The sequence below is a fragment of the Podarcis erhardii genome (genome assembly GCF_964252035.2).
Source record: "Podarcis erhardii genome assembly, chromosome: 3".
Lineage (NCBI taxonomy): Eukaryota > Metazoa > Chordata > Lepidosauria > Squamata > Lacertidae > Podarcis > Podarcis erhardii.
This window is the reverse complement of record NC_138507.1, coordinates 16,317,850-16,342,394: the sequence shown is the minus strand read 5'-3', so window position 1 is coordinate 16,342,394 and position 24,545 is coordinate 16,317,850. Positions and strand designations below refer to the sequence as shown.

At 41.8% G+C, this 24,545-nt stretch overlaps 1 protein-coding gene across 4 annotated transcripts in view; it reads right to left on the bottom strand.

The window, feature by feature from the left end:
- The window catches only part of MACROD2 (mono-ADP ribosylhydrolase 2), a 997,401-nt gene that overhangs the window by 364,120 nt on the left and 608,736 nt on the right, over positions 1-24,545 (bottom strand). For all 4 annotated transcript variants that reach the window (XM_081857242.1, XM_081857241.1, XM_081857240.1 and 1 more), the window contains exon 8: positions 18,799-18,872. In XM_081857242.1, the coding sequence (XP_081713368.1) occupies positions 18,799-18,872 (74 nt within the window). The remainder of the gene's footprint in view (positions 1-18,798; positions 18,873-24,545) is intronic.

Here is a 24,545-nt window from a genome sequence, read left to right as displayed (position 1 = left end):
TCCTCCCTGCTGAGTTCTGCAAGGGCAGAACTGACACTAAGGAGGAGGAAGCTAACAGCCAATGCTACCCCCTGGATTGGTTGTAAGTGGGGGCTGGCTGAAGGCAAACTGCTCCAGTGAAGCAGCCTTTGTTGCTAGCAGTGGTCCCAACACACAAAATATGTTGGGACTCTAAATGTTTTAACACATGGGCCACAACCCCACAGCTCCCATGGCTGTCAGACAGAGCTAAGTGTACACACAAGACCATATCTGCTTCCCCAGCCTGAAATGGGTTAACCTGCCCAGCATGGCAGCTCCTTGCAGGGGAGTCTCCATTTCAGGCTATGGAAGGAAGAAGAGCCTTGTGTGTGGCCTGTAATGGAGGGCGATAAGTGTGTGCATGCTTAGGATTGTGGGCACGTTGCTTTGTACTGCAACCCTCTGCATGCCTGCTCAGAAGAAAGTCCCCACAAAGCTCAAGGATACCAAAGTATACAAAAAGGGGTGGGAAAACCTTTCCAGGAAACCTCCTGGGGTCCACATGCCAATGGTAGGTAGGACCAAAGGGGGCTGTAGTTAGAAGAGCAACTGAACCAAGCTATAGATGTACATTTTACTTCTGTACAGTTGGCTACTCTATACAGTAGGCTACATTCTAACAATGAAAAAGTCAGGGGGCTCTGCATACACTCAAATGTCTCTTTAACCAGGGGCAAACAAGAGGCACCATCAGAGTCCACATGTTCAGCCAGACATGTTCCCAGGGAAATTGTGGATCAGGAATATGCCCTAGGCATAAAGGGTAAAGAGTAGGGGCAGTCCTGAGGGCCTCATAGAGCAGCCTGGAAGGTCACATTCAGTCCCCAGGCCTGAGGTTCCCTACATGTCAAAGCTGGCAGGCGCTGCCCTTCTGATTCTTGTCCAAATCTGCCATGACTGCACACACAGAGCATCCTGAAAATGACAGTGATGGCTGTCTTCTTGGAGAAAGTTCTCCACAGGGCCCCCTCTCGCCTCACTCCCAATTGTTGCTATCACAGATAATTGTCCCAGCAGCAATGCTACTATGCCCAGGTAGCATGGTCAGGGCAACATTCCAAAGAAACACATTATGCCAATAAAACCTTTTTCTTGAATAGACTTATGATATTAATGCTGGCATAGACGTCAGTGCAAAGGCTGCTATAAAGAGGGAAGGGGGGAGGGTACTCCACAGTTTGAATGAGTTGATAAGGCAGGTGTTAAATAAAGAGCCATTTTCAACAAGCCCAAATGATCATTGCATTCTTCATAATCATGCAATTCTGCAAGAAAAAGATAGCAGCACAATTAATATCTGTGATAAATGACTGAAAGCTATCCCTTGGGGTTTTTAACCTTGCTCTGTTGATATGGAGCAAGCAATACTGCTTTAGTACTCAGCTCCTTTCTGGTTCCTTAAATGTTCTTATAGGAGGCAAAGCTCAGAAGCACCGGGGATAAATCAAGTGTCTTTAAATGCTTTCAAAGGGTGCCCAGGTAGGGGGAATGAATGCCCAGTCCTGCTGTGATTTCATTGTTCAGAGAAGACAATCCATGTGGAAGAGATAAAAAGGCCTTCTCATTCCCAGTTCACCTCCATATGGATGGAGAAAAACAAAACCAGAGGGTGATACATCTTTATCAACAACTGCCAGTCAGCGGCTGTTTCGCCTTATGCAAATCCAGCAGCATGCTTTTGCTGGCTTTGTTCATCAAAGGCATAATCCTTTTGGAAACAGAAATGCTGACAAGTGGAAAGGGCTATTACATGAAGAGCACAGGCAAAACAAAACAAAACAGAACCCTGCACCCACTTTATTGCCAGAGAGACTTCAGAAATAATATTAATGACCTCCTGACCTCCTGAGTGTTAAGTTTGAAACTGCTGCTACAGCTGCTGCTTGACAATGAATTGCTCACTGGTGCTGCTGCTTTTAGCATGGGACATAAAGAAAATGGCCCACTTCCATATGCTCCGATTTAAATTATGAAATAAATGGTAATTTGGAGGGCTTGGCTTGGTTTGTAATAGCTCGGGATTTCCAGACTGGCAGAATTCAGTTCTGTGCTTCCTCGCTTTGGAAATTATTCTCTCACTGTGGACTTATGCCAAGGAGTATAACAAGTTGGTCAAGTATCAGCTATTTTCTCCTATTTGACAAAATAGAACTTTTCTTTCCTCTTTGTGTGAAAGGCCAGCAGACAGCTTGCCTTTTGAGATGGAAGCACTGCATCTAAAAGGTTAAGAACAAGAGGCAACTGACACAGAAGGTGCTCAGGTGAAAGATGTGGCAATATATCCTTTCAAACAAACTGTTCTACAGCAGTGGTGCTTTATTTTTTAAAAAGTAGTTAAAATATATTTTGAAGGCCTTTTGACCTCATTGCTAACAAAAATATTCAACATTGCTCGATTTGATGAACCATATAGAAATTGAGGTTACATTACTTATAATGATGAGTGACAGCATTCCTTCACTAAATTATCTGTCTGCATGTCTTTGGCCTTCTGGTAATCAGGACTCTGGACAACTGCTTTGGGTGAATCGGGTTCATCCAATCTGGGAAAGTAAAGAGAAGCCCAGTCCCAAAGTTTTGACTCCTAATTGAATCACTGGAATATTCCCCCATGAAATGTTGTGGCATGGGCTCCACCAGTTTCTGGAGATTTCATTTAAGGCATGGATCCACTTCACCCTTTCTCTGTCTCACCTCCCCAAATGAGGGCAAGTTGTTTGACTTGCCAGAGGTTTTCCTTCTGCCCAAAAGCTTCCAGGCTAGCTCCCCAGTCAGAGTCCTACTTCCAGCTCCCAGTAGGATGAGGATCCAGTCCACTTCTCACTTCATGCACATATTTTACATTTTCCTTCTATTTTATGCCCCCTTTCTCTGGGAAACGTCACAATACCCCAGCTCTCCTTGCACATCCTCCAGCACTTGCATTTCCCTGTTTGCCCTGCCCTGATTTAGGAGAGCAGTTCTGAGAAGAAGCTGAGCAGATTCCACAGTATGAAATGGGCAAGGCTAGGAGTGAGACCAGCAACAGACTAATGCAGAACTGGAGAAAAAGTTTGCTATTTGTACATAGGATACTGTTTTGAAACATGGAATGCACACAACTGATCACTGTTGATATATCAGTGTTACATGGATTTGTCCAATCCATTTAAAAGTTCAAGACCAACACATCTTGTAGGACATTTCCAAGCACTGCATTCACAGATACATGATACAATACTCTGTGGTTTCCTTACCCCAGCTACAGTTACAGGCAAGAAAAAGACTAGATTACATGAAGTTTGTACAGTACACATTCCTACACCTATGTCTGAGGTGCAGTGGAGGCACTTCTGAAGGTTAAATAAATATGCTGTCTCTAACGGAGGCTTATTTGATTTAAGGCAAGTAGACAGGAAACAGAACAAAGCAAGACAGGCAACTAGATGACCTTTTTTAAAGCATGCTGTTCACGGCGCCACAATGCTTTTCTGCTTTTAGTTGAAGCGTGACTTGCTAGTAAACCAGCTGATATGTTCTTAAACTCACCACATCCACAAAGTGACAAGTGGCTAATAAGAATGGTTTCTGCAATGATCCCTGCTGCAAGAAAACCACTCCTCAAGTCTTATTAGTATGAATTGATTTATTAAGCAGGACATTAGACTAACATATCATGAAAGATAAAACAATGAGCTTGACTTTATGCCATAGAGCAACAGGCCATAGCAGGCTTGACTAAGCTGTGTGTGGGCCCATTGATTGAGAATATCACATACTGTACTGTTGGACAAAAACCAAAATGCTCCTCCCCCCCAGTTGGATAATCTTCTCAGCCAGGCCTGAGAGAGAGAGAGAGAGGCTGCAACCTTAACTATGTCCACTCAGAAGTAAGTCCCAACAGCTAATTGTGTTCAACACTTTTCTTCTTCCTCAAGGGCATGCATGTTAATCCCAAAGTTCTATTTTTTTAAATGAACATTAAACTCATGCACCCATGCACAAGAACAGCCCAAGCCTACATTAAATGAAACTTAACTCTACTACTATATATTTAATAGCATCTATGGCTGTATTCGGACATTGGTGGCGCTGTGGTCTAAACCACTGAGCCTAAGGCTTGCCAATCAGGTGGTCAGCGGTATGAATCCCCGTAACGAGGTGAGATCCCGTTGCTCGGTCCCTGCTCCTGCCAACCTAGCAGTTCGAAAGCACGTCAAAGTGCAAGTAGATAAATAGGTACCGCTCCGGCGGGAAGGTAAACGGCGTATCCATGAGCTGCTCTAGTTTGCCAGAAGGGGGTTAGTCATGCTGGCCACATGATCTTTAAGCTGTCTGCGGACAAACGCCAGCTCCCTCAGCCTATAGAGCGAGCTGAGCGCCGCAACCCCAGAGTCGTCCACGACTGGACCTAACGGTCAGGGGTACCTTTACCTTTTATCGCTGTTTTCACAGATACAAAAATCAGATGTTCAGTCTCCATACTCATATGGTAAATTAGGCAATATACTGCAAGGCAATGCTATCTGTAGATCATTGCATTTCATATACTGAAATATAAATAAAGCACACTGTACCATTGGTGATATCCAGTTGCATAGATGAACGTTTCTCAAACTTCTTTCTTTTAGAAACACCTAACATAGTCTTGTCTCCTGAAGGATCTCCATGTGTATGTGCTACAGAATCCCTCCCTTGAAAAGTTGGTGCTTTAGCCACTTCTGCAGCTCACACTCCCATGCACACTCTGCGGTTGTGTATGGCAGGGGAAGATTGGTGGGGGTGGGCAACTAGTATTTATAAGAATCTTGCCCACCATCATTCACCTTCTTTCTTTCAGAACCTTTCATAAAGCTCCGTTGAACCCCAGGAACCCCAGGATACAGTTTGAAAAGCATGGGTCTAGAATACTAAAAGGATCAAGATGAAAATAGATGCAATTTTTCTGACAAAAGTGGTGGAAACAACCAGGCTGAGATCATTAGTTTCTCCCTTTTTAAAGGCAGCTTTGATTTAGTGGTGAAGTGGGTTTTGGTGCATGTAGCTGGTAATTATGTTATATAATTTTAGCTAAAATATTGTAAAATTATAATAAAGAGCAGGTTACTATCCCAACATCAAAAGGATGAAAGCACAGATTACTGCAAAGAGAATATGAGAAGTATATGAATTGTTCATGCAAATAGTGTTATATCATCCTGCTGATCTTTCTGTACATATTATAAAACTCAATACCTTTTTATTAAAAAGAATTTTGCTACCTTAGCTTGCCTCAAGAGTGGAAAAGTTCTACTTTCTTGACAGGCACTATCTGATTGCATTGACATTACTTACAATATCTAGCGTTTTCATATTCTGCACCAGTAGTCAGTAGAAAAAACTGTATTACTGGAAATATCAAGAGGGCTCCCATATTTCATGCGCACATGAGCATATGTGTTGTACGTGGGACTGCCTTGAAGTTGGACCAGAAACTTCAACTAGTCAAAAAATATGGCAATGAAGAGGTTGAGGACCAGGTGTTATGAACATATAACACAAGTCCTTTTTCATATTCACTGGCTTTCAGCCAATTTCCAATACTCAATTCAAAGGATTGGCTCTGACCGATAAAGTCCTACATGATTTGATACTTGAGAATGTGACATAATGCCCCTTCTAATACCATTCTATTGTTTTGTTAACATTCCATGGTCCAATGAGTCTCCTTTAAGCATACCCGTGTGCATGATTGTTTTGTGGTCAATTTTCCACAGGGGTGTGACCCTCCAGATGCTGCTGAACTACAACTTCCATCAGCCCTAGCAGGCATGGCCAATGGTTGGGGATGATGAGAACTGTAGTTCAGCAACGTCTGGAGGGCCACATGTCTCCTATGCCTGATTTAGCAAAAGGTCATTTACATACAGAAAATTAAGAATTAAAGTAAGAGCTGTTTGACATTGAAGCAGTCTGTCTTAGGCAGTGCTGGGCCATGCTTCATTGCGGATATTTAAGGTGGAGTTGGATGACCAGTTGTCAAGGATGCAGTAGGACTGCTTCAGGACTGAGCAAGAGGAGTTGGAGAAGATAACCAAGTTCCCTGCCAACTCTTATTTCTTATGAAATAAGAAAAGGGCTTTTAAAAAGAAGGTCGATTCTAGCAGTCATACTGAAAATTATGCTTCTTTCCCTTCCTTTCCACTTCTAAAAGGACCAGTGAAACAAAAAAGGAAAGCACAACTGCATATAGCCAATGGCGTGGGGGGGGCACAAAGGGGCAGTTTCCTTGGGCGCAGAATTGTTAAGGGTGCAAAATTTTAATACCTGGTGCTGCTTCAATGTAGCTGCACACTTCTGTCACTGGGCTCGCCATGTGAACCTGGAAATGATCTCTCCAGACAACATGATGATTCTTCTTTTCTTAGCTCCGTGCCTGCAATCTCCCAGGTAATGTGGATGCCATTAGGCAGTTGAATGTGCAAACACACTCTGTCCATTTCCCTCCCTTCCACCCACCCCTCTGCATGGCCCCGGGTGCTAGCAAGCCATGCTACACCACTGTGCACAGCACAGCTAAATGTGATTGGAGGTTCTGTACTTTACATTAAGGGATGCGGGTGGCGCTGTGGGTTAAACCACAGAGCCTAGGACTTGCCGATCAGAAGGTCGGCAGTTGGAATCCCCGTGACAGAGGTAGCCCCTGTTCTCGGTCCCAGCTCCTGCCAACCTAGCAGTTCAAAAGCACATCAAAGTGCAAGTAGATCAATAGGTACCGCTCCAGAAGGTAAACAGCATTTCCGTGTGCTGCTCTGGTTCGCCAGAAGCGGCTTAGTCATGCTGGCCACATGACCCAGAAGCTGTACGCCGGCTCCCTCGGCCAATAAAGCGAGATGAGCACCGCAACCCCAGAGTCGGCTGCGACTGGACCTAATGGTATGGGGTCCCTTTACCTTTACCTTACATTATTAAGAGTAAACAACAAAAATCAATCACTATCACTATGTAAATTGCAAAGACATTCATTTCAGTTTTTTTCTCCTCCACCCAACATTTCACCTGCATAAAATAATTTTTTTCCCTACCTTTGCTTGCCTCAAAAGTGGAAAAGTATCAGGGTAGATCTTTAAATGAGCAGATCACAGTGCCAAATGTCCAGATCCACTATTTCACACAAACACTTGCATACCTGAGGTTAGTGTCACGTGGGAAAAAGTCTACTATAGTTGCCTATTAAAGCTCTCTTTGAGTCTGCTAAGGGGCAAAACCAGTAGAAAAGGGCTATGGGAACTAGGCCTCTGCCATTGCCCCTGATAGCTCCCCTATGTTCCAGTGTAATTTATTCACGGAGAACAAATTTTCGACTTGTGCAGGCTCCACCTCCTTGGAGGACTTCAAACACTCTCACTATCCACAATCTGTTTTCTAAGCAGTTATGGCAAACAGTTCAGTTAAAGACAAGCCAGTCGCCCTCATCCTTTTGGACCGAAGCACATACCCTTTTCACTTGGTTGCCTGAATCCTGTCAATGCAAACTTCTAACAAGTAACACACATATCTGATTTCGCTACAATTACTTGAAAGTGAAAAGTTCCATCTGCTTGAGGAGTAATTTTGTGGCCCCCAAGCCCCCATCTCCCTCATCAACCATTAGCTGAAAACACCATTCACCTTCTTTCAACCTAGAGCTTTCATTATAAGAGCAGAGAGAGGCATTCACTTTTAGGAACTAGTTTTTTGGGAAAACAAAAAATCCAATAATTACCAGTCATGGCTCAGTAACACATAGAGTTTATCTCTTAAACTAATTGTCAGCGTCATTATCCTGAGTCGTGAAGTGGAGCACTGGATAAAATCCATAAATAAAAGGATGTGTCATTAAGTCATTCAAATTCATATCATTTGAAATGTTCAGTACCTTGGCCCAGTCCTGCCAGAGCTTATGCTTTGTTCCCACAGAGACAACTTAATAGGCTCATTACACTGGCATTCTTGAGAGTGGGGGGGGGACACACATAAAAAACTCAAAGCATTTTAGTTAATTCTCAGCCAGATGCACGAAACCTGGAATCTTAAAACCTTTAGCTTAAAATAACTTCTTTCTTAAGGGCCTCGCTGCTTTTTCTTTCGCAAACCTTCAAAGCCTTTCACAGCAGTTCCTGACAGAATTTATGGGAATACAATAGCATGCCAATTAAATAAAGTCAACTGACTGCTAATATTATGTCTCTAAAATGTCTTCATTATTAATGGAAAGCACTGTTGTGCGGCAACATGCCAGCGGAACTGAAATGGAAAAGTGACCCAGTTTTGCTAATTCTTGCACTTGTCTGAAATTTCCTTATCAAATAAAATGAGGTGGCCTCCACTTTAAGCATGCCTATCAAATCTGACCCATATTAGTGATAGAAACTTAGGGGCTGCCAAGCAGTACAAACCAGTACTTGATATACATTTATACCTAGCTGACATTTCATAACCTGTTCAATCATATGTCATTGCATTCATTAAGACACCACAGAGAAGTAAGGAACAAATAAAGTGCAACATTTTATTCACACATTTCTTATTACTGGTACATAAAAAGCATTTAAAATCCAAACCAAAACGTTCAACATGTTGTTAATAAAATAAAGCTCTCACTGCAAGACAGAGAGAAACTGATACAATCAGCACTAGTTGCCATTTATACGCCACTGAAGAAGACTGCAATATTGAATCAAAATTGGAAATGTTAGGCACCATGCTTATTGATGATTAGATCAATTTTTCTCTCAGGCCTCATTCGAATGCCACAGTAAACCATGGCTAATTGTTTACCCTGACTGTGCCGAATCCATACACTTTGCTATTACCTGCTCATACTGGAAAGCAACAAACCATAAACCCTGACATAGCGTATTTTCCTCCCCAAAACCCACAATCTGTAGACAAGAGGTTTTGTTTTTGTTGGTTTACTGGTCATTGTTTGGTGGCAGCAGAATAAACCATGACCCCAGACCAGGTATATAACACTAACCTAGGGACTGTGGTTTGTATCATCTGTGTGTGAGAGCAGAAGAGGCTCAACCACAGTAAATGATTAATGGTTGCTTACCATGACAGACTTTCTGTACTAGGCCCTGTCAAGTACTGTACATGTCCGATTTATGTTACCTGACCACAAAGATGGAGGCTGTTTTAACCAGGGCTTGGTTTACCAAAAGGGATAAAGAAGCCCTGGCCTAGAGCTTGTGATTTTTATAATACAGTCCACAGGTTTCCCCCTTAAAAATATGACTGTTGCAGATACCTGGTTAGGACCCAATTTTTTCTGCTGGTTTTGACAACGATGCTGGTGCTGAAGAAAAACACGTTTATTAAATAGTCTCTACTGAGCAATTTTCAGGAGGTCTGCAGAGAGAAACGTTTTGAGAGACACTATTTTCAGTTTTCATAGGTAAGAACAGTGCTTTTTTTCTGGGGACACACATACCCCTAAACATTTTGCGAATCTTTGCACTTTTGTCCATTTACTGTACTTATTTTTCACAATTTGAACTATAAAATGGTGATTTTCTTGAGTCAAAATGAGAGTACCCCTAAACCCCGTTTTTTAAGAAAAAAAAGCACTGGGGAAGAGTTTAACTTTGTCCTCTTGGTAACCATAACACATTTCTCCCCACAAGTATCTCCTAAGCTTCGGGTGCCCCGCAAAAACAAACAATTCTTCCAGGTTTCTGAGGGCATCCCTAGACTACTCCAGCCAATTTTTTCAGTATTTACCTCTACTCTGTACCCTGCAAATCACAATAGTCTCATTACTACTTTCCCATATTGCTCTAGGGAGACCATTCCACAATTGGGGGGCCATCACTAAAAAGGCCTTCTTTCTTGTAGCCATCCATTGAACCAGGATTTGGAGAAGGGTCTCTGATAATATTAAAGCAGGAACGGGGAACCAGTGGCCCTCCAAATGTTGCTGGGCCAGAACCCTCTTCCACCCCAATTAGAATGACAACTTCCTTCCTTCCTTCCTTCCTTCCTTCCTTCCTTCCTTCCTTCCTTCCTTTTACCACCCTTCATCCTAGATCTCAGGGCAGTTCACAACATACAATATAAAAACACAAAAGTCAGGGATGATGGGAGTTTAGTCCAGTAATATCTGGAGGGTCTCAGGCTCCACATCCCTGTCTTAAGGTGCATGTAAGTACAAAGAGGGGACACGGGTGGCGCTGTGGGTAAAACCTCAGTGCCTAGGGCTTGCCGATCGCATGGTCGGCAGGGTGAGCTCCTGTCTTTCAGTCCCAGCTCCTGCCCACCTAGCAGTTCGAAAGCACCCCTAAGTGCAAGTAGATAAATAGGTACCGCTTTATAGCGGGAAGGTAAACGGCGTTTCCGTGTGCTGCGCTGGTGCTGGCTCGCCAGAGCAGCTTCGTCACGCTGGCCATGTGACCCGGAAGTGTCTCCGGACAGCGCTGGCTCCCGGCCTCTTAAGTGAGATGGGCGCACAACCCTAGAGTTGGTCACGACTGGCCCGTATGGGCAGGGGTACCTTTACCTTTACCTTTACCTTAAGTACAAAAAGGAAGAACACATTCCTTCAGGTACTGAGGTTCTCAACCATATAGCACTGTGTAGTCCAAATCAGCCAAAATTGGGTGTCCTGGAAATGAATCTGAAGCCAAAGTTTGTCTGTCATCCATATGCCATCTAGCCTGAACACCTTCCATAGCTACCTGCTGGTTTTACCGATCAGCTGGTTGACAACAATAAACACATTGTCATTATAAATCTCCAGTACTTCATTTTCAAATTCTATTAACCATAGCATTGCATTTTTAGTTTTGCCTCAGGTGCCTCTCTTCTGGCTCCAAGACAACCATCCCTTGAACTTTTACCAATTTTCAGTTATAGCATTCATAACGCCAGCTCTGTCATTTCATATCAGCTGGACAGACATCTTTAACCTTCTCTGAAACTTCGTCTAATATCTAATCTATGGAATATTTGACTGTTATCACCTTAACTACTGAATGTCAGAATCATACATTTCCTTCTGTATCTTGAAATGCTGGATTCTGGCAAGAATTAAACCACCTTTCTTATGAAAGAAGACACTTTGAATAAAAGACTCTATAATGATTTCACTCAGAACCAAAGTAAGTGGGACACAGTCATGTGTCTTTGCCTTAATCTCTCCCTCCCCCCCCCCTCTCTCTCTCTCTATATATATAAAGGTAAAGGTACCATTAGGTCCAGTCGTGACCGACTCTGGGGTTGCGGCGCTCATCTCACTTTATTGGCCGAGGGAGCCAGCATACAGCTTCCGGGCGCATGGAAACGCCGTTTACCTTCCAGCTGGAGCGGTACCTATTTATCTACTTGCACTTTGACGTGCTTTCAAACTGCTAGGTTGGCAGGAGCAGGGACTGAGCAATGGGAGCTCACCTCGTCGCGGGGATTCGAACCGCCGACCTTCTGATCGGCAAGTCCTAGGCTCTGTGGTTTAACCCACAGCACCACCCGCATCCATATATATATATAGTCATCAGCTAAAAGCGCCTTGTTACTAGTGTGTCAATCTTTATGCAGTACTTAAGCTGCTCATACATTCTAGCTGCTCATATTAACTTGCCGTTTAGAAAACAGTCATATGAAATCTTGAAAGTAATTGCTTATTATCATTAGTATTAATTCACAACAAAGAATTTCAGTCTTCCTCTACCTGTAAGCAGATGAATGCTAGTGTAGTGAGCACCTGAAAAACATTATTCCACTACTTTTTCTTCAGCTAGAAGGCAAAAAACCACTGAATTATTGAACTTCTAATGACAACTATCTTGCTGAGTCAGCCAATGAGAACTCAGAGCTGGGGTTGCCAACCTTTTTAGACATGTGGGCACATTTGCAAACCAAAGAAACTTTTGTGGACACATTCACACATTGCACCCAAATGTAATCCCTCCCCACTCCACAGCAAAAAAATTAAGCAACCTGTAACTCTGAATATAGTCTTAAGTCACTGGACACACAAGAGAATTGGTCTTAACTATCAGATCCGCAGGAGTTTTCAGTCACTTTGCTGCTAAAATGGAAAGAGCTTGGAAGAGTGTGATGAAGGGAAAATTGAGCTCAGACAACAAGGTAGAAAGCTTGAGAAAAGAAAGTATGGGTCCAAGAAGGTGGCACAGATGCCAAAGCGAGATGGCAAAAGGGCAACTGACCAAGTAACCTGAATTGGGCACACCAAACAATTCAGCAGTACAAAATCACAAGCTATGACTGCCCTACCACCAAAAGTGTGAAATTTAAAACGATAAACTGTGGCATAAATATAAATACAAATGTATAATGACCCCTTAAACCTCCCGATGTGGTGACCAGCTCTGGATAGTATGGGTGGAAGCAAATGGCTGCTGTTAAAACTGAACTGATGATGAAACTTACTTATAGGCGGTTGTCTGTAGGCTCCAGCCATATGTTAAACTTCTGCACAAGCAGCACAACCACTTCCTCACAACTGGTTTTGAAATCTGAGGAGACAGGGTACGTGGTGGCTGCAGATAAAATGTAGGTTATAGGTACCCTGCTGTGTATGCTTAAGCAGGTAGAGGCCATCTGCTGACTCCCCTGTAGCATAAGGTTACCAGACGTCCCTGTTTCCCAGGGACAGTCCCCGGATATACAAATCAGTCCCCATACAAAATCCATTGAAGTTGAAAATTGTCCCTGGATTCATTGAAAAGAATCTGGTAACCTTACTGTAGCAGTTAGGGATGGGCACTCTGGAATTGCTTCACAGCATTAACCAGCCAGTCTGCTGATCTAAAGGGGAAATTACTGGAAACACAGGAACTGCCTCACTACTGAGTCAGATACATCAGTGGTCCATCTTCACTAAGATTTCACTAATATTTTCTTTATTCTGAAATATCTTGAGTATGCATTACTGCAACAGCGGAGCCACTGACACCCTGAAGCAAGCATAACAACAATTATACTCTGGTTTCAAATAGAAGCTTTGTTTTCTCTGATATTCAAGGAACAGTTGCCTACTTAGTCCTACAAAATAAAACATATCGTGGAAGGTGTCAACTGTGAGATGGGAAACGTAAATATCCAAGAACCCATACAGCAAAGAGCTTTGTTTTAGTGGCACTAATTAGCAATTATGTAGAATTAGGTCATTACTTACAATAGTACATTCATCATACACAAAGCTTTACAGAGATGTACCGACTGGCTTCTTGCTCTTTAGAAGCCTCAGGGGAGGTGAGTATCACACAATGGCATCAACAATTATTATTTTTCTGAACAGTGATACAGAAAAGAGTTTATAATTCCCTGTGAAGTATTTTGAATTACAAGTGAATTAATTATCTTAGTTTTGGCTTACAAAATTGTCCTCCCAGCATCACCTGGGAATCTGAGTGTGATATGCTGCGTGTGGTTTCAGAATTAAAGGTAAAGGTAAAGGTAAAGGACCCCTGGCAGTTAAGTCTAGTCGCAAACGACTCTGGGGTTGCAGCACTCATCTTACTTTACTGGCTGAGGGAGCCGACGTTTGTCCACAGACAGTTTTTCCAGGTCATGTGGCCAGCATGACTTAGCCACTTCTGGTGAAACCAGAGCAGCACGCGGAAACACTGTTCATCTTCCCGCCGGAGCGGTACCTATTTATCTACATGCACTTTGACGTGCTTTTGAACTGCTAGATTGGCAGGAGCTGGGACTGAGCAATGGGAGCTCACCCCGTCGCAGGGATTCGAACCGCCGACCTTCTGATTGGCAAGTCCTAGGCTGTGTGGTTTAACTCACAGCGCCACCCGCGTCCCACAGTTCCTCCTGGTACTGTGACAACACAAATGAGAGATGAGGAACAAAAGAATCCCAAGTTGTCTGGGCTCCAGAGTTTGTTTGCTGTTGATAGAGTTATCCTCCAAGCAGGGCTCATTGAGTCCTGACAGACGTGAGCCAATGTAAATACTTACACATCCTCCTAAGAGAGTGGGTATTGTGCATCTTTTCTACTTTTAATAGATATGTCATAATTAAAGAGGCACAAAAAAGATTACTGAATGAAGGTAGGTTCAGTCTTGAGATCTCATAAGGGGGGGGGGGAATACATTCCTCTGGTGCTTCTTTAGCATTTGTGAATGTGATTTGTCTGGTGGAATATTTCAGTTTAGCCATTGGGGAGAAGAGCTAATTCTCTATGAAGGAAGCCCAATAGGAGTGCCATAGCGTGAGTGAATCATTGTATTTTTGTGTAAAGATGAAAAGCCTACTTTCCCCATTATTGACTTAAGCTAGATGACAGTAGGGTGATGGCTGATTTTCATTTCAATCAGCAGCCTGTGATTACTACTTTAATTAGAATATAGAAATAGAAAGCAGCTAATTTTGAGCTACCCGAAGAGAATGTTTTAAAAAGGGAATATAGTGTTGATAATCTAAGGATCCTTACATGCCAAAAGTGACTAAAATAGAATACTCCAATGCCATTGGGAAGGATCGGCAAAGTCCTTAAATTAAGATCATGCTGAAAATATTCTTACAAAGATTGCATGCCACTCACAGTCTCTGCAAGGGGTAGCAAGACACCAGGAGATCCAGGTGCTTACCCAGGCTTGTGTTTCTGTTGGGAAACCAAGGCACAACAGAGACCAGTGTCTTTAAGATGTAGCATTTATTCTGCACATATTTACACCTCTGGGTCTAACTTTGGAGAGAGTTCTGAGCATTACATCTCAAGAACTACTTGTTCCCCACAGCAGCACAGCATTGCAGCCCAAGGCATCCTGCATGATGTCTCCATGCCTCTGTTCCAGCCTCCCAAGATGGTTCTGTCGTGCATGGCCTTTGCCTGGAGTTCCAGCTCCACCCTGCTCCTTCCCAAATATGTTCTAAACCTTTCTCAGCTCATGGTAACAATGGGAACTCCCCTCTCTGCCCACTACCAGAGAATCTCTTGCCCTGGTTTACATTGATGGGTTAATGACCAGCTTCCATTCTTAAAGACTTCTTTCCCAGCCTGGAAAAGAAGCTTAGCCTGTATCTTCCTTTCAATACTCCAAATATTATATAAATTTTACCATTTATTCATTTCTAACACTCACTAAAACTAGCAAACTCTCTTACCCTAGATCTTGAACAGTATTGTTTCTTATTTTCCAAACACACAACCTAAGCAAAGGTTTATGCTTTGTTAAGAAAAAACAGTAATCTATTATGCAAGGGTTTTTTTGTTTGTTTTTTACCTTGAGAATGCTTAACCAACCTTGCTAAAATGAGGAAATATAGAAAGTGAAGATGAGGTTCCCTGCTGATAGATGTAACATGGAAAATAAATAAATAAAGGTTTATTTCAGCCAAAAGGACCGGCTTGCTCATAAGCAATCCCTAAAAACAGGAGACTTGCAATAAATAATACAAAAAGAGTAGGCTGATTTTGTGAAACTATCCAGCTCTTATCGCCATGTATAAGAGAGATCTCAGAAGTATGTGTACTTTGCAGTCACAAAATGACCCTAATCTACCCATGTATATTAGTGTTCTTCATTATAGGGAAGTGACTACCAATCTGGCCATTTTTATGAGGTGATTAAATTTGTTTTTACATTTCCAAAATCTGTAAAGAACATGAAAAGCCTATCTGTGCTTTGTACTCTGCATTAATTTTCATAAATGATGCATCCTGGCCAAAAAATATCCTGCGTCTTTGAACACTTTGGATCAGCCATCGGATTTAGCTGCCTCAATCAATTCAAAATGTGGTATGTGGGGCTCAGCCCCTGCTGCAGTGGAGCCAAAGCCCTCATTTTTCCAAAAGTCATTCATGATAGGACATTTATATGTTTCATGAAACATTTCACTATACTGTGATTTGATGCACATGCTTAAATAAATAAATGTGCCAGTAAGTAAGTAAGTAAGTAAGTAAGTAAGTAAGTAAGTAAATGGTGTTATATAATGCTACACAGGAAGAACACTTAAGGACACCCAAAGCTTCCTTCTCATTAAAATAATAATAATAGTAATAGTAATAATAATAATAATAATAATAATAATAATAATAATAATCAGTATTTCTGCTCATCTGCTCTGGAGGCAAACTGATTAGAAGTCTTCCTCATAGAGATGATGTCCTTTTCTGAGCAGAGGCCTGTCACAAATAATTTGCTGTGCCACCAGTGAACAATAAAAGATGAATAACTCAATATGTAAGCCCGCAGGGCTGGGACTGTGTCAGTTCAATGTTCTGTACAGCTTCTACTATACCACTGGTGCTAAGTAAGCATTAAACAAAGTATCCGGTTAGAAAATAAAATCAGCAGAAGATAATAATACTAACCAAGAAACTAAACAAAACTTAGAGCACAAGGAAAATGTGGCGTTAGTCAAAACTACTAATTTCATTAAGTCCTTCTCAACACTGTCAAGACCAGGCCACTGGCAGAACGTCTTTTACACAGAACACAACTTTGAAACAGAAGTGATAAAAACTTCAGCACGGTGAACCGCAAATATTTCTACCAAGGAATGGGAAACTGACACCATTAGCTAGAAAAGCTGCCGTTTCTTTGTAATATTATAATGAGCAAACAAGTGGTAGTATCTCTAACTTTGTCAAATGAGCACCAAAAACAGCATTCTATCCATTTGAGGGGCTTAATGTGCTTTTCTTGAACGCATTTCTAGAGGGTAATTTCCTACAGGACAAGGCCCAATTCTATTCTGTGATCTGAAGGATTCTATTAAACCCTCAGAGTGTTTTGTAAAATGTGAAAATGTAGTTTACCAAGGAGATAACCTAGGAGGCTGCAGTGAATTAGCCTGGTACTGCTGACTATTGCCATTCTTGTGAACTCAATGCAAAGGATTTCTACACTTACAATATATTGCCATTTACTAACCTCAAACTCGATTTACCCTCTAGCTGCAAGTCAGCAGACTTCAGTGTAAAACATGGCCAGAAATTAGTTCCACTAAGGACTGTATTTCAATACCAGATCAGAGCAATTCGTAAAGAACAACTGGATACGAGTCATTATTTACTATGTGTGTTTCTCAAGGGAACCTGGTGTAGATCAGCTTTAGTCAATGCTGCTGCTGTGGTCTTCCTCCTAATGGAAGTGCATAAATTGTTTCCACCATGCTGAGTTCTGCATTTAGCATGCAGTAACTTTTGTGCTATATCAGAATAAGAGACTTTGGAGAGGTGCTTGCTAATTTGTATGGATTGTTCATTCAATCCTAAATACATGTGCTTGAACTCCCATGGAAATAAACAGAACATACTGTCTTAGTAAATGTGTTCAGGATTATAGCTGACCAGCTTTGAAATCCTGAGGGGTGTATGCGTGTATGAGCCAAAACAGTTATCCTGATGATTAAAGAATTAACTCTGGCTGTAATCCTCACCCCAGTTGCCTGGGAGTAAACTCAATTGAATTCAACAGGACTGACTTCTGAGTAGATATGGCTGTCAGTCACTTTTTACAGTTAGATAGTCTCACTTACTTTCTCTTAGCTATCCAAGGGGAGCAATTAGTCCCCCTTAAGTTTTATTTGAGCAGTGGAGTACCAGGTTTTCTTTAATTATTGTCCTATTGTTCTAAGACTATTTGCATGTGCTTAAAAAATGGTTTGCTCCGAAATATGGATGATGGAGAATTTTGTCAGAATCAAAAATGAGTTTGGAAATGGCCACAATCTGAATGTTTGTCGGAGGTCAGCAACAGAAATTATGCAAGCAAATACAAGCACTATATGTTTGTTTATCCAGTTCACAAATGTTAGGCTATTTTCTGCATTGCTTTTGACGTTGCCCTTCCAAATTGATTATGTAATAAATTACATAATTAATTATATTCGCTTCAGCCACTGCAAAGAGCAAGACAAAAAACAAGTTTTAGCAGAAGCTGAGCTGCAGCAGAACAGAAACAGGACAGGACAGAAATCATGGCCTCCTTACATCCCTGAATTCATGAACTATGAGCCAAAGAAAAATAGCCCCAAACGCTAGTTGGCAACTGCTTATGCAATCAATTGCACAATGCCACAGTAGGTAGAGTCTATAACAGTTTTCAGAGCCAGCCCACCCAGGGGAGGCAACCTCCTCGGGTCTCAGGAACCACAGGGGCAGCAGATCTTTATTCCCCACTTGTTATTGAGGCAGATCTTCACTCACCCCTTCTTCCCTAGCAGGAAGGGGGATGCCATTTTGTGGTTTGCCTCTGGGACCAAAATATCTCAAACTGATCCTGGCAGTTTTCCTCTTACTGCTTATGCACGAATTCTTGCTCAAGCGAAACAGTCATACAACATAGTATATAAACCAAAACTTATATCGGCAAAGGATGCTTTCTATATGCAGTTCTATATGCAGATCTGTTCTATCCACAACAAAATTCCATGACTCATAAGGGAAAAAGGTGAAATGCTAACTGCAAACCTTACCAACATAGATCCCAGCACATAGTGGCAAATTCTAAGTGTTATTGAGTCAGTCTTCAACATTCCCAATCATAGCTGACAAGAGATTCAGAACTACCAAGTCTTACATTGCTTTTTATATACATGACAAAATAGTGAGCAAAAACCTTGGAGGGCAATTTGTACCCTTTCACACTGCTAGAAATAGTTTACAAGCCAGGTAATAGTTTAAAAATATGGACATTCTGTTGTCTGGCTAAGTAACACACAGTGACATCAGGATTCATTTTATATACTACCCCCACAATTCAGGAATCAGTGCAACTATTCAATCTCATGGTTTCCAAGAAAATGCAAAGCTCAGCATGAAAGATTTTGAACTTATATCTATAGCCATACCTCATGATAATTCTTGCTTAACCATTCCTTGATTGTGGTAAGTGCAATGATTGCAGCTGGCTCGTTTGGAAAACCTAAGCAAAGAAAGAAATAGAAGAAATAGTTTTTATCCATGCAGCTACAATCTTTAAACATAACAGCATAACTTGATGCAAATATTTTATGCATATATGTTCAGATAAGCTTTGGGATAACCTTTCCTGATTTAAGAGCAAACCTTTATTTGTAAGTGAGTTGACCCATTTTGACAGCAGATTTATCTGACATCTACAACTCTGTCTTTGTTTAAAAGCTAGTTACAGTGCAAGTCAATGCATGTTCACTCAGAAGTTAGTCCCAATGCATTCTATCGCATTTTCTCTCAAATAAGAAATTACAGGATTGCAACCTTGGTTTGCTGGTCAAAGAGGACCAGAGCCTGAGGAACAGCAAACCACAGAATGGAAATACAGGAGATGAAGAATTAAGAGAGACAATGTTGAGTTAGGATATGACCATAGTAAGGGATTAAAAACAAAAACAACAACCCTGTGGAGAGAAGAGAAATATGCATTATAACTTAATAATTATATGTGGTTACAGGGTGTACAGGATGCTTAAAGCAAATTCATAAAACAGTTGCCAGCTATACCTTTTATTTATTCTAGACAATTCGAATTAGCAGAGCCACAATCCAAAGGGAACATGAATGCATACTCAGAGAGAGTACCGGTAATTTAAATGTTTTTGTGTGTGTAAAATACAAGAATGTGCACATAATCCTTCCAAATGTGCACATTTCCTGGTCATTATGCATAGTCTCCAACAATCCTTGAATAATGAATAATCCTTGACTTAATTTAGTAGATTCTCTGGGTACTATGGATATTCTCTGGTCAGCATGCACAGTCTTCAAACTATAGTTTTGGCATGTGGTGTATATCAACTAGAAGTTAAATACACTGCAGTTCCCCAATTGCTAATATCCCACAAAACTGAGGCCGCGGAAGTAAAAGTTTCCAAGTTGTGCATCAGGGTCAATGTGTATGAGAGAGCTCTAGGCTCAGGCTCAGGCTCACACAGCAGGAAGTGATGCAAGTTCATAGTTGCATCATGAACCCAGAACTCTGTATGTATATGTCAATGTACGCTGGAAGAAAATGATGGGGCCGCAATTATTCCGATTCATTGTTCTGGTAGGTATCATGCACCCCAATTATGTCAGCGCATCTCAAATCTCAAATCCAATTCTCTTAGGCAGAAACCTTTCCTATCCCAAGTCATAGGATATAATGTACTGTGCTCCTTTTGGCCCCTTCCATCTGGATCCTTTCATCCTTTGGATATTATGGAAATAATTAGGAAGTGCAGTACATACTTTAAAATTGGTTCTTATCTTTCCTCGCCATCATTAGTAGCTAGCTCTAGATTAATTAATTCCAAATGTGTTATTGCTAAAAATTATTCTAAGGTTGCTTCCATCTGCTGTATAGCAGGTCATTGACATACAAAGAAACAAAACATTAATACTGATACTGCTGATGGTTCCTGACAAAAGCTGGGTTTGCAAGATAGAAAGGTTATGCTACAGATTAATTCTCAAAGTAAGATCCCAAAGTGACATTTTATTCCTTGCTTTATTGCCTTGCTTTGAATGAGACGTATCCAATTTGAGGCTGATCTCTTTGGTCTAGCCTCAGAATCTGATCTCATGGCTTTGCTTTGTTCTGGCCCACGTGAAATTTCCCAAATAATTTCATTGGAAAGCTTTCCAAGATCTGAGCTTTCCAGATAAAAGCAAATAACTTTGCTGAGCGGCAACTCTCCTGAAAACTTTGCAAGGACTGTGCATGGTAAGCCGATTTTCCTGAACTACAGCTGCTAGATAGCACGGATCTAAGGTTTTTTTACATGAATTCAGTTCAAAGTTAGGAAATGTTGGCTAATTACCCAAACAATTACCTCCTTAGCCAACAAGCAAACTTGAAAATACCTAGCTTAGAAATAATTTCTCTTAGAACAGATAAGACTTAAACATTCTAAGATTATGTTCAGCCTTGGCAATAAGAAAACAAAGCACGGCAATATGAGCTACTGTATAGGAACCATTTTGAAATATAATTTGAATGGATGAAAATATTTAATCATCCCCCTTTAAATAATAATAATAATTTGGCTTTGAGGGGAAAATGCCAATTTGGCAGACTGTATAAGAATAGGACAAGTTTGATGTTCGTCTAACAATGAAATCACTTTTTAGATGGTTGCTTTAAAGCTTTTTATTCCTCCAACAGTTCTGATCTCTAGCCATTCCTGTGCTTACTAGAAACACATTTCTTCTAATCTCTAGTTCTTTCCCCTGGCTGCTACTATATTTCCTTGATCCTTTTATTTCCTGCGTGCCTTACAGAGTCTGCTGGGAATTGTAGTACTGCAGAAGTTCCTGTATGCCTTTTTAATAGAGAATACAGAACAGAAGGTATAGTTGAAAGATTGATTGATCCAATTCTGTCCTAGCTCTATATGCATGGCTCATTATTTTAGATGGAAATTGCATGGCTGTATCCATGGAAAAGATTTTTTTTAAATGAACTGCATATCCAATATATACCCACCATTTATAGATGAGTTTAAATTAATATCATAACCCCTTTAGCAACGGCCTCTGCAGTGCATTGTTTCCCTAACTTACTCTTCTATGGCATCTTGATCATAAATTATAATGAACAGTGTTTCAGCCAACAGTGCCAAAACAGTATTTCAGCCAACTAAAATATATGATTGTTTATGCATAGCCTATTTTCAAAAGAAACATTTTTCTTCCAGCAGGAATGATTCACCTTTAAAATGCTAATATTTACACCTTCGTGTCCTTGCTGGAAGCTCTGATAAAGCAATACAAACACACACACACACCAACAATCATGTTGCCTATTTATATAGCTCAGATTTGCCTACAGTGACTGGAGGTAGCTCTCCGGGTTTCAGGTAAGAATCTTTTTCCTGGAGATGTCAAGGATTCAATCCGACACCTTCTGCATACCAAAGCATGGCCTCCACCACCATGGATCTGGTTCAAATCCAGTAACTACCGTATTTTTTGCTCTATAAGACTCACTTTTCCCTCCTAAAAAGTAAGGGGAAATGTGTGTGCGTCCTATGGAGTGAATGCAGGCTGCGCAGCTATCCCAGAAACCAGAACAGCAAGAGGGACTGCTGCTTTCACTGTGGAGCGATCCCTCTTGCTGTTCTGGCTTCTGGGATTCAGATTCCCCCCCCCTTGTTTTCCTCCTCCAAAAACTAGGTGCGTCTTGTGGTCTGGTGCGCCTTATAGAGCGAAAAGCACGGTATTTGGGAATTGCAGAGCTTCTTCCAATACCCTGCAGAAAGATAAGAAGCTGTTCAATGTCCAGAGAGTTACTGCACCATTTGAACCAGATTTTTAGAAAGCAGGGCAGGTGATAAAACGAACCAGGGGCTACCTTATCATGACAGCTAATGCAAAAGGCAAGGCTATTCACCGACAGGGTATGAGTGACACGAGCTAGAATGCAACCCCAGCTTTCCAACCATTTTCACTGTTTTATCTTGGAGCTGTGTTATTGCTTATAACGGTACGGGTCTCTTCTCTTCCACGATGGCCTTCAGCAAAAAAGCAATCTTCATAAGCATGGGGGAATCAAATTACTTGAGTGAAATGAGCTCGAGGAGTCTCACAGGTAACCAATTGCTGGAGAAGCAGCTCAGACAATTCTGGCTAAAGGCTCAATTTCACAAAAGATAAAACAGGTAAAGGTAATAAGAGTGACACTGGCCTATGTTGCTGCAGTGAGTGTGCCTTTGGAATACTGAAAAGGACAAGGGCACCAAAAGCCAGGGGTGCATTAGCCAGTCGACAGAGGCAAGCGGCACAACGGCTTAAGAGAGACATGTTTGACAGGCTTGCTGTCCAAGGGGGAAACGGATTATTTACACCCCAATATGCACCTCTTTGAGGAATGTGGCCTTCCAAACTGAAAGCAAGCACCTCTTCTCCTATGCAATCAATAAATCTGATAAAAGGAAGTCCTCGAGATAATACACCATTAATGCTTTTAGGCAAACCTAGACAGCATCTTAAAAAGCAGAGACATCACCTTGCCAACAAAGGTCCGTATAGTGAAAGCCATGGTTTTCCCAGTAGTGATGTATGGAAGTGAGAGCTGGACCATAAAGAAGGCTGATCGCCGAATAATTGATGCTTTTCAATTATGGTGCTGGAGGAGACTCTTGAGAGTCCCATGGACTGCAAGAAGATCAAACCTATCCATTCTTAAGGAAATCAGCCCTGAGTGCTCACTGGAAGGACAGATCCTGAAGCTGAGGCTCCAATACTTTAGCCACCTCATGAGAAGAGAAGACTCCCTGGAAAAGACCCTGATGTTGGGAAAAATGGAGGGCACAAGGAGAAGGGGACGACAGAGGATGAGATGGTTGGACAGTGTTCTCGAAGCTACAAACATGAGTTTGACCAAATTGCGGGAGGCAGTGGAAGACAGGAGTGCCTGGCATGCTCTGGTCCATGGGGTCACAAAGAGTTGGACACGACTAAACGACTAAACAACAACAACAATGCTTCTAGGACCCAGGTCACACAACAGAAATGAGTGCCAGGATGCTATTCCCTCCCTCCGCCCATCAAATGGTTGCATTTCTGCCATCCCTTCCACATACCGTAATTCTTCTGGTACAGAATGCATGGAAAGCTAGAGCTGCCGTAAGTCCAGATTTCCCTGGACACTATCAAGATTTCAAAGGCAAAGTTGACGTCGGGGGGGGGTCTGAAAGGTGACACTTTTCCTGGGTCTTTGGCAAGTCAATTGAAAAGCTCAACAACTTTTGGGGTGTCCTGGTTTTTACTTTTTGAAATATGGCAATTCTGGGCAGCCATTTCCCATGGTGATACACGGCAGATTCAGAAATGGCTGCTGGCCATCGTGAGCTGTACAGCCCAGTCTGCAAAGTCATTTCTCTATGCACCATTCTACCAACAGAGGGGTTAAACAGGCCCTGAGGGGAGGGGGAATACAACCCTAGGTGACCATTTTAAAATTTGAACCATATCTATATCTGCTTCCATTAAATCAACAAACGTGTATATGGTTGGATCCACTCTCGGAGACAAAACACAGACTGTGTGCAGTGACCCTTCCTCTGCAGAATTATATGTAAGAGCAGAATTATATGTTCATTTGATTCATCTTTTGGAAGAGAAGCAAGATGCAGATGTTCATATTAGTACAAGTTCATATCAGGTAAAAGAAAAAGAAAAAGAAAAAGAAAGGTAAAGGACCCCTGGACAGTTAAGTTCCGTCAAAGGCGACAATGGGGTTGTGGCAATCATCTCGCTTCAGGCCGAGGGAGCTGGCGTTTGTCCACAGCTTTCCGGGTCATGTGGCCAGCATGACTAAACTGCTTCTGCTGCAACGGGACACTGTGACAGAAGCCAGAGCGCAAGGAAACACTGTTTACATTCCTGTTGCAGTGGTACCTACTTATCTACTTGCACTGGTGTGCTTTCAAAGTGCTAGGTTGGCAGGAGCTGGGGCAGAGCAATGGGAGCTCACCGCGTCGCGGAGATTCAAATCACTGACTTTCTGATCAGTAAGTCCAAGAGGCTCAGTGGTTTAGACCCCAGTGCCACCTGTGTTCCATAAGTTCATATTAGTATTACCGTATTTTTCGTCCTATAGGACGCACTTTTCCCCCTCCAAAAATGAAGGGGAAAT